General features: G+C 42.4%; 1 protein-coding gene across 1 annotated transcript in view; it reads left to right on the forward strand.

Moving 5' to 3' along the window:
- The window catches only part of Derl1 (derlin 1), a 28,205-nt gene that overhangs the window by 5,737 nt on the left and 11,079 nt on the right, over positions 1 to 11,389 (forward strand). The window contains exon 2 of the mRNA XM_004634438.2: positions 7,230 to 7,341. Within this exon, the coding sequence (XP_004634495.1) occupies positions 7,230 to 7,341 (112 nt within the window). The remainder of the gene's footprint in view (positions 1 to 7,229; positions 7,342 to 11,389) is intronic.

The following is an 11,389-nucleotide window of genomic DNA, read 5'->3' on the forward strand; positions in this document are numbered from 1 at the left end:
CATGTGGTGCTGGGGGATTGAACCGCAGTCCCTGTGCTTTGCCAAGCTTGTTCCAAGTAGGTGCTTTAGACCACTGAGCCATCTCACCAGCCCCTATTATTTTGGTGTCTTCTAGGATTTCATTAAGTATATCATATTCCATCAATTTAGTGCACTTTATTGGGAGGAGGGATAAAAATTAAGTGTATTAATTGTGAGATACATCCAAATTTTAGAAACACAAAGAAGAATACCTTCAAATTGAGATGTTATTTACTTTATGCCTCTCTTAAATGCAACAGAGGGGCCAGGGAGATGGCTCAGTGGATTAAGCGTTTCCCTGGCAAGCATAGGGGCCTGAGTTCAATCCCTGGTTCTGCCAAAAAAAAAAAAAAAAAAAAAAAAGCAACAGAAAGAAAAGTGTTCATAAAATATTCAGTAAATAGTATGATTTGGGGGCTGGGGAGATGTTTCAGTAGTACCTGCCTGGCAAGTACAAGGACCTGAGTTTGAACCTGGTACCGCGTGCCATGCTGGGTGCACTGTGCCAGCCACTGAAAGCAGATGTGGTGGTGCACCCCTGTAATCGCAGTGCTGGGGAGGCTGAGACAGGAGGATCACTGAGTCCACGCTCTGTAGCGACATGCTGTACCAAATACATAAATAAAAGAGTGAAAAAAGTAGTGTGATTGGCATGCTATTAAAAAAGTTACCAAAAAAAATAAAGTTGCCTATTTTTATTTATCCGTCATTAGTAATTTTCTATCATTATGGCAAAAAATGTGATTTAAACAGTTGAAAGAAAGAGAGCTGGTGAGGTCGTTCACTAGGGTAAGCACCTGCTTAGGCAAGTGTAGGGGCCTGGGTTCGATCCTTGGCACCACGTGCCACACTGGCCTTGGCCCTGAGTACACAGCTGGCACTGAGTCGAGGCATAGTGGCGCACGCCTGTAAGCCCAGCACTGGGGAGACTGAAGACAGGAGTATAACTACGAGTCCCAGCTGCATCCCGAGACCCTGTACCAAAAACATTATTGTTATTATTTATTTATTTTTTGCAGTATGGGGGTTTGAACTCAGGACCCTGCGCTTGCCAGGCAAGCACTTATTTTACTGAGCTATCTCCCCAGGCCCCAAATACATTAAAAAAGGGGGGGGCAGGGAGATAGCTCAGTGGCATAAGCCACTGAGCCACTTGCCATTCCTGGCAAGCATAAGATCCTGAGTTCGATCCCCGGTACAAAAAAAGAAAGAAAGAAGCAAAGGTTGGTTGTTTTTGACTCACAGGTTCAAAGGTTTCAGTCTGGTTTCATTGGGCCTGTGGTGAGGCAAGAGCGTCGTAGTGGAGAGTTTCTGTTGGAGCAGAACTACTCGCCTCATGGGGCTGGGAAGTCAAGAGGCGCGAGTGGGCAAAGCTGCAGACAGAGGACACTCTGGACCACGCGCCCAGGCCCTCCGCCTCTAGTTGGCTTTGCGCCCGTAGCCCAGGAAGCCATGAGTCCAGGAGTAGAAAATCTATTGATGAGCATCTGTCATCATCTGGTCCTAAGCCAGTCACCTCTGAATGGTTTCACCTCAGTGTCGCAACAAGACGTGAACACATGAACTGTTAAGGATACTTCAGGGGCAGACCATCAATAGATTTAATAGATTTTCTTTTTTCTTTCAATACTGGGGATTGAACCCAGGGCCATTGCACCCAGCCATTTTTACTTTTTATTTTGGGGCAATCTTGCCACGTCACCAGGTTGCCTAGGCTGGGCTCAGACTTTCAGTCCTCAGCCTCCCAGAGTGCCGATAGCACAGCTGTATACCACTGCACCTGGCTTGATTTTAATTTTAATTGTAGTTGAATTACAAATATGACAACTTGGATTGTTGTTGCAGAAGATGTGACTTCAACTTCTCTACTGTGATTTCAAGAATGGAAAGTAGGGTGCGATTCACCCTGCTGCTTACATCCACAAAGTCTTGTACTGCCACTTAGCACAGTGAGTGTGTCCCTGATACGACCAGGTCAGCTTAAGAGTGTATGAGGAAGTTACTTCACACATGACTGGAAGGGAGTGAACTTGGACTGTAGTTGAGCATGGAAGTATGTGTAGAGCTAACTCTTGTGGTTAATGTTTCGGTATGAATGATTGAAAATTTTTTCTGAGCATTCCTTTTTTTTGGCAGAACCGGGGATTGAACTCTGGCCCTTGCGCTTGCCAGGCAAGTGCTTATTCTACTGAGCCATCTCCCCGGCCCTTTTAAGTCTTTTTTTTTTCTTTTCCCTGAGCATTCCTATCCATATGAAATAGTTCAGTTGTGGTGTGTAGATAAGATTGCCCATTAGATCATGACATTGTTTTTAAATTTTTTACTGAGTTACGGTATACAAACAGGAAGGCGTTATACATTTGTAGCTTGTGTGGTTTTCACAAGCTAGTGTGACGATCAAGAGGCAGACGTACTAGCCCCCTCAGATCCCTCATGCTCCCTCAGTCACTCCTCCAAGGGTCGCTGGTACTGGGCCTTGACTTTTTGCGATTGTAGATCGCTTTGCCAAGTTAGGTACTTTCTCCAAGTGGAATTTCACAGGGGACAGTCTTGGGTCTGGCGTTTACCAACAGTATGTTACAGAGTCATATTATATTTGACTTCTGTGTTTTTTTGTTTGTTGGTTTTTCCTTGTTGGTGCTGGGGATCGAACTCAGGACCTTGCACTTGCCAGGCAGGTGCTTATGCTGCTGAGCTATTTCCCCAGTCCCATTGACTATGGTTTTCTGTTGAGAATATGTAGGAATATAATCAGTTGGAGTAGGGTTAATCTTCTGGGTCACTACATGTAAATAAACAGAATAATACATTAATTTATTGTTTTACTAGCTTTTCAAATCCCTAAGTTGATACTGGGTAGCTTTTTGTTTGTTTGTTTGTTTTGAGGGGACTAGCAGGGTCTTGCTATGCAGTCCAGGCTGGCCTTCAACTCACAGCAGTCCTCTGCTGCAGCCTCCAGAGTGCTGGGATCCCAGGCGTGTGCCACCATATTTGACTGGTAGTTTTTATTTTAAAAAAGGTCTTTTCTTACCTACTTAGTATACTTCAAAAAAAAAAAAAAAAAAAAGAGGCCCTAGTGTCCTTTGGCATTTGGCAGGCAAACACGGATCATCCTCCTCATTTGGTATGCCATAACCAAACTTCCTTTCAAGTCACCTGATCCTTCATGTTTCAGAAACACGCTTTTCATCCTTAAAAATGGCATTTTACTTCTGGATAGCATTTATAGTTGTCTTAGTAGCAGATTATTCAGATTTTAGTTAAAGGATGACTGCAACCCATCCTGAACAAATCGTTTGGCTAGTAACTAAGCGCTGTGCCTTTTTGAAGGGTTCATATGGCAGTGAGCCTGTGGCTCTTGTCCCATTACATGAGGAACTCTGGGTACATCACCTGAACTCTAAGGCCCAACTTCTTCAAAAATATTTCCTTATCCCATTTATTTACATGTCAGTTAGAGAAAGAAGAGGACTTCATGAGGATTTCAGAAATACATTATATAGTACCCCTTAAAGAGATGAGCTCTAGCGTTTTTAAGTTACAAATAAGTCTAAGCCTCAGCTCTATGAAAGGCAAGCATAACCGAAGTGTAAGCTTACTGCCTAGGAAGGGAAGTGAGGTATCTGACAGACACTGATTTCCAGAGAACAGGTGTGCGCAGGGGCTAAAAATAGTGTTGTGTCATCAGCGTTACAGAAAACGCAGTCAGAAAACCCCTGCGGTTTCTTTTCTAAATTCAGACCTTTGAGTAACTGGAGTAGTGTAAATGTGTAAAACCAGGTCAGTAGGTGTCTCCTAACAGATCCTGTTAGTGACATAGTAGTAACACGTGTACACACACACTCCCACACTTTCTTTTTACAGCACCTTTTGAAGCCCAGCCTTTTAGAAACTCTAAGGTAAGGGATGGGCCCCCTCACAAGCCCGTACTTCCAAGATTCCATGGCTGCGTAGGAATCAGCAGAGCTTGCTTTCAGTTCACAGTCAGTACTTTTCACTTATAGGTGTACTTGTACTGAAAATTTTTACTAATTGTATATCATGATACGGGTGTCATTTGTGCGAGGCATGGTAAAAAATGGAGGGTCAGTATCACAAATTCTGGAGTCAGACTGGGACAAAATTCTAGCCTACCAGTCATTAGCTATTAACCTTTTTTCATGCTATTTGCTCAACTATGAAAATGAGTCTCCTAGCTGGGTGTGGTGGCACACACTTGTAATCTCAGCACTCGGGAGGCTGACGCAGGAGAATTGTTGCAAGTTCGAGACCAGCCTGGGGTACAAAGTGAGCTCCAGGCTAGCCTGAACTACATAAAGAGACCCTGTCTCAAAAAGACAAAAACAAAAACAAACAACAAAAAAAGACAAAAAAACCTCAAACTACCTATCTCGTGGGCTGGCGTTATAGCTCAGCAGCATAGTGCCTGGCAAATGTGAAATTCTTAGTTCAATTCCTGTTACGAAAAAAAAAAGTCTTATAAATTGGTATGTAAAAGTAAGCTGAGTAACACACTAATTTATTAACTTAAAAAAATCATTGAAGTAGGGCAGTATGATCTCCGTTTACCAATGGAAAGTTGAGGCTGAGAAATGGTAACTTGGGGCTGGCCCGATGGCTCAGCAGACTAAAGTGCCTGCTTAGGCAGGTGCAGGGACCTGGGTTGGATCTCTGGCGTGCCATGCCGGCTCCACCCCCAGGTCATGCTGAGGTGGCGACTGAGACGACGTGGTGGTGCGCGCCTGTAATCCCAGTGCTTGGGAGGCTGAGAACAGGAGGATCAGTGAGAGTCCGATCTGTGTAGTGAGACCCTGGAGACCCTGTACTAAATACATTAAAAAAAAAAAGAAAGAAATGCTCACTTGACAGAGGACAGTTTCCTGTCCTCTCATATCATCTGCAGTACACTTCCCGTTAGACTATACTGTAGCTATGATGAGCTTGCGAATCAGTCTAGATGAATGTTAATTCATCAGTTTACCACAAGGTTCCTGGGAAGTCACTGCTGGTGTGTACAGGATTTTTTCCTCCGCAGGCAGGGAAACCCTGATGATTACGTTCCTGTACTTAGAGAACGTAACTAGCCAGCTCACTACCTGGCTGGGCCCGGTGACTGACGTTTTCCTTCCCAGCTGCGTCGGAATTGGTCAGCAGAACTGCTGTTTTATCGTGCCGTTGCATCTTCAGGGCACTTTGCACAGGACTACGTTCTTCCTCCTTTATGTCAGCTCCCGCTTCCTTTGACCTGGGAGTTGCCATAAGACGCGGAGCCTTCAAGCCCCAAGCCAGCATCTGCAGGCGGAGGAGGCGCAGCCCTCCACTGTTAATGTTGTTCTGGAGGTGTTGGCAGGTGAACTGGACAGGAGTGAAAGAAGATACGGAATTTTATTTACACATGGGGTTGTATGTTTGGAAAGCCTAACAGGTTTGGTTTTCAAATATATATCAGTTTTGAAAGTTGAGTATGAAAGAGATAGACATGGCTCTATAGGAAAATACAAGAGCTGTGAAAGACTTCTTGACTGGGAATTATGTCAGTGTCATGTTAATATATAGGTGTTAGCTCTGATTCATTTAGAAAAAGAAAATAACTGGCTTGACACTAGTCAAGATAAGTAGGGGTGAGAGGGGCCTTAACTGTTCATCAAACAGTTATACAGTTAAACAGTAATACAGTTAAAATGTATTACAAAACTGGAAATTAAAATAACTTGGTATTATTGTAGGGATTGATTCCAAACAGAATTGTTAAAAATTAGACCTTATAAAAAGGACTAATAATTCAATGAAAGTCACTTTTGAAATAATTGGAGAGGGGCTGGGGAGATAGCTCAGTAGAGGGCCTGGTTCAATCCCCGGTTCCGTCCCCCCCAAAAAAAAAATTGGAGAAAATATGGGACAGGTGAATGACCATTTAGAAAAATAAGTTGTATTTCTTCTTTCTTATTCTGTAGATTAAGTGTGGAGGTATTACAGTAAACCTGTGAGCACATTTGTATTCTTGGAGTGAAAAGATTGTAAGCGTGATACCTCATGGATATATTTGTTTAAAAATTAAAAATTTAAATACTAAATTATAGCAAAAATCCTATAAAACTTTAAGCCTAATGACAGACTAGAAAATATTTGCAATGAGGAGGAATTTCCGTAGTATATAAAGAAGTACGAAATTAGCAGAAAACTGGTGAGAAGATATACATGAACACATACTCATGTTTTTTCATGAGGCATGTAGTTTCCAAATTAGTGAATATAAATAGTATATATGGTACCCCACTACATTTTATGTGGAAAATAAATTGATGAAACATTTCTTGGGGCCAGGGAGATGGCTCAGTAGAGTAAGTGCTTGCCTGGCAAGCGCAAGGGCCTGAATTCAATCCCCGGTTCTGAAAAAAAGACCAAAAAACCAGAAAAACCCCCCAAAAACCACTTCTGTAGGCGTTTGGCGCTGCCTGACGGCGTAGATGTGTGTCTGCTGGTCTAGGACATCGAGTCACAGGAACGTACCCCGCGTGCGCATAGTGAGAACGCTCCTGGCGGGGTAGCCGCTTAAGTCAAGTCTGAGTATTCACAGCGAAGGAATACTGTACAGCCAATGGAGGTACTTGTTAAGGGCATGAAACGAGGTATAAAACAGTACAGTGAGGTGCTATGAAGAGGGATAAGCAACGGCAAGGCAACAAGAAACTGACGAATCGTAGCTGTGTGGGAGCTGGGAGAGTGGGGCCAGGAGCCAGGAAGCAAGGTTTGCTTCTTAATATTCATTCTTTTTTTAAGTCATGTGGTCATATTTCCTATTTAGCATATTGTTTGAATAAAAAATTCATGCTGTACTTCTGCCTTTTGAATATGACAGGTTAGGACAGAGTCATCCTAGTGTATTTTCCTAAGAGATCTGCTATTGGAACGTCTTTGAAATTCCGTTCTGACCTCAGGCTTAGCTATATGCCTTTCAGTAAAAGACTAACTGTATATTTTTATAGTATTGACTTTTTCATCTTTAAAAATGTTTATTGCTTGTTTTATGATGTCATTGATTTGCAAATTGATGATTATTCTTGGTGTGAACTTTAGTTCTCAAATCATGATGGTTTTATTTGGGTAACTCATTGAGAATGTTTTGCAAGGGTTAGTCCTGTTGAGTTAAAAGAAAAAATAACCTGGCTTAGAGAAACTAACGGCTGTGTTTATTTTGATCTGGACAGATATGGAGGCCAATCACTGCCACCTTTTATTTCCCCGTGGGTCCAGGAACTGGATTTCTTTATTTGGTCAATTTATATTTCTTATATCAGTATTCTACACGACTTGAAGCAGGTATGTTTTCATTAGTTGTTTTAAATGCTGTTTCTAATTTACTAATTCATATGTTTACTTCCGTGGAGGAATTTTAAGGGCAGTCAGCAGTAGTACCTAAAGAAGATCATGATGGCAGTGTATGTGCTCAGTGGCTGGGCGAAATCTGTTACAGTGACATAAAGTCTGAAGTATCTGTCACCATTCCTCAGTAGCTGAGCTGTATGCTTCTCATTTATTTGGCTATCTCATTCATTTCTGTCGTAGAGCGGTCATTGTCCTTTGATGCAGCACTGGCTGGAGGGCATGAATCTCTCAGATCAAGGTTGAAAAATTATTACTGTATGCATATCAAAGCCCAGATTTATTTGCCGTAATTGCAACACTCTACCTTATAATACATAGTTGAGATTTAGTAATGTTAGTTTATCGTATGTTGTACCAGAATGACGTATGAATAAACTGTCAAAATCTTTTCTTGAAAATACTGTATTGAATTGTTATTTGCTTCCAGCAGTATCTTATATGCCATTCTGAGCTGGTTGTGCTAAGAAGCAGTAAGTCCATACGTTCTTGTGGTGTGAGTGCGATTCTGTTGAGCTGAAATGATTTGGAATAGTTTGGCTTCAGAGACTGAAGTCAGCCACACTATTATCCATTAGCTAAGGTTGGAGATCCTGGCTGCTCTTAAAGCTTGAGGAAGGGTAGGCTGGCAGCTGAGGCGACGCTGGCAGCTGAGGCGACGCTGGCAGGAGGCTGCTCTCCACTGTGTCAGGCGTGGCCCTTGCATCTGTCAGGACAGGCGATTTCATTCTCCTTTTCCATTGGTATCTGATTATGCCTCTGGCCTGCTTAGCAGTATATCTTCTTGGATAATTGAGGATTTCTTTGTTGGAAAAGTTTTTTTTTAAATAAGCAGTAAACTATATATTTAAGTTATTTAAACCTTTATTGTGGGAAATCTTTAAACATAAAGTAGAGAAAAAGTTGAATGAAGCTTTTATTGAGATCAGATTCACTTAACATAAAGTTCACCATTTTAGCCATTTTATTTGCATATATGTATTCATTTATGTTTTGGTTTTTTGAGACAGGGTCTCATTATGTAGTTCAGGCTGGCCTTGACCTCATTGTATAGCCCAGGCTGGCCTCGAATCCATGGTGATCCTCCTGCCTTAGTCTCCTGAGTGCTGGGGTTATAGCTGAGTGCTGAGTTTACCAGGATGAGCCACCACGCCTGGCTCATTTTAACCATTTTATTTTATTTTTATTTATTTATTTTTTTGCGGTACTGGGGATTGAACTCAGGACCCTGCACTTACTAGGCAGGCGCTTATTCTTACTGAGCTCTCTCCTGGGCCCTGAGCCACTTTAAATGGTCTTTAATGTACTTACAATGTTATGTAACAATCACCACAGTTTAATTACAGAGTTTTCATCATTCAAAAACCCTTAATCAGGCATTCTCTGTTCCCCTTTCCCCTCTCCCAGCCCCTGGCAACAACTAATCTACTTTCTGTGTGGATTTGCCTATTTGAGACATTTCGTATGGCCTTTTGTAACTCACACTGTGAAGCGTAAGCCCCTATTTGACTATGACCCACCTCTTAACACTTATCTTCTAGGTAGTCTTTGATGGCTACCTCACCTTCCATTATTTGAAGCAAGATGCTCGGCATGATGTCATTTCATTAATAAATCTTTTAGTATTTTTTATTTATTTATTTGTATTTTAGGATATGGTCTACAGGGTGTTCAGGGTCTCACTACTACATCGGACTCATAGTGATTCTCCTGTTTATAGCCTCCCAAGTGCTGGGATTACAGATGCGCAGCACCACGCCCAGTCTCAGTTGCCTTCTCAGCGCACCCCAGAGACAAGGCCAGCATGGCAGGCGAGGGGATTGAATACAAATCTTTTAGTATTTATCTCTGGCATAGACTTAAAGAATCTAATACTATTTTGAGATTCAACCTAAATCCCAATAATTTCTTGAGCACTTTTTTACTTGTTGTCTCTTGATTATTTAAAGGTCCTTAAATTCATTCACCCATGTCTGATAAGGAGATAATACACTGAACTTTTAATATTAATTTACCCAAATGACATTTATGGAAAATCCATGGGATTACTAGGCCACTGGTCTCTCGTTTGCTTTGATTCATGGAAGTTGCTCTTTTATTCCCTATTCCCTATGTAGAAAGCATTTTGAAATGCTCAAGCTGAGAGGCTTTCTATGTGTTTCATTGGGGAGTGAACCCAGAGCCTTCACACTGAGCTACATTCCGAGACCTTTTATTTTTATTTTGAGACAGAGTTTTGCTAAGTTGCCCAGCCTGGGTTTAAACTTTGGGTCTTTTTGTCTCAGCTTCCTAGACTGCTAGGAGTACAGGTATATACCATCACAGCTTTACTGAGATACACAATTGCCCTTCTGAATCCATAGTTTTTGCATTCTTGGATTCAACTAACTGCAGATTAAAAATGTTTGAATAAAATATCAAGTCTTGGGCCAGGGAGATGGCTCAGTAGAATAAGTACTTCCCTGGCAAGTGCAAGGGTCTGAGTTTAATCCCTGGTTCTGCAAAAAAAAAAAAAAAAAAAAAAAATCAAGTCTGGGACTGGGGAGACAGCTTGGCAGGCTGAGAGTCTGTTTTGTGAGCACAAGGACCTGGGTTCAATCCCTGGTCCCGCACACTGTGCTGGCCTGGAACCCGGACATGTTGTGCCAGCCACTGAAACTGGGTGTCGTGGTGCACGCCTGCACAATAAATAAATAAGATTGAAAGTTAAAAACAAAACCATAGGCCAGGGAGATACCTCAGTAGAATAAGCGCAGGTGCTGAGTTCGGTCCCCAATGCCAAAAAACAAACAAAACCAAGTCTGAACTGGAGGTATACGACTGTTTTCTTTCATTATTTCCTAACGTAGTATAGCAATTATAAAACATTTACATTGTATTAGGTAGTATATGTAATCTATAGATGATTTACAACGTGTGGGAGGGGCCGGCGAGATAGCTTAGTGGACTAAAGCACCTGCTTAGGCAAGCTTAGGCAAACGGACTGTGGTTCGATCTCTGGCACCACGTGCCACACCAGCCCCACTCCCAGGGTGGGCTGAGCAGCCCGGAGTCCGGAGGGTAGTGGCCCACAGCTGTAATCCCAGCACTGGGGAGGCTGAAAGCAGGAGGATCACCATGAGTCCTAGTTGTGTAGTGAGACCCTGTAACAACCAAATACATTAAAAGTAATAAGAATGTATACAATCAGTGGTTTTCAGTATCTTCAGAGATGTGCAGTTATCCTAATTTATGATGTTTCGTCACCCCCAGAGCATGTACCCCTTAGCAGCCAACACGTATTTTCTTTCAGCACTGTCCTCCCCTAAGCTGTAGGAAATCATTCATCTACTTTTTGGCCCTTTAGCTTAGTGTTTCTGGACGTGTCCTATGAACAGAGTCACATTGCCTGTGGCCTGTTGAGACTGGCATGTTCCACTTGGCGTTGTTTTTGAGGTTCTATGGGGCGTGTGTCAGGGATCAGGCTGCTGTGCGCGGCAGTGTCGGCAGGAGTTTCTGTGATCCTTCTGTTTTCCTTTCCCGGGCAGGAACACAGCGATGGTGTGCGGCAGTGCCGACGTGCCCGAGGTCCTGGAGCTGTTAGGTGTAGCGCAACTAGGAAGGGAATCCATGACTCTGTTCACTGTCCACCGTGCAGCCTCCAAGTTAGCATTTTGACAAAATGTTTTCCACCATGATGTTTCTGTGCCAACCTAAATTGTTTAGTATTTAGAAGTACTGGTGTATTTATGAGGTGTCTGATTTTAATAGAAAGAGTACAATTTCAGTTAATTGTGAATTTCCAGGTGCAAACATGCCAAATGTTACGGTACTGTATTTATGTGAGGATAGTATGCTATGTACTCAATCTAAAGAATCCTTAGAAATCTCAAAGCACGTGCCTGTAATGTCAGCTCTTGGGAGGCTGTAAACAGGTGGATTAGTATGAGTCTGATCTAGAAGTGAAACCCTGAACACCCTGTAGACCCTTCCCTAAAATACAAAA

This window comes from Octodon degus, unplaced genomic scaffold, assembly GCF_000260255.1.
Source record: "Octodon degus isolate 3935 unplaced genomic scaffold, OctDeg1.0 scaffold00062, whole genome shotgun sequence".
Taxonomy (NCBI): Eukaryota; Metazoa; Chordata; class Mammalia; order Rodentia; family Octodontidae; genus Octodon; species Octodon degus.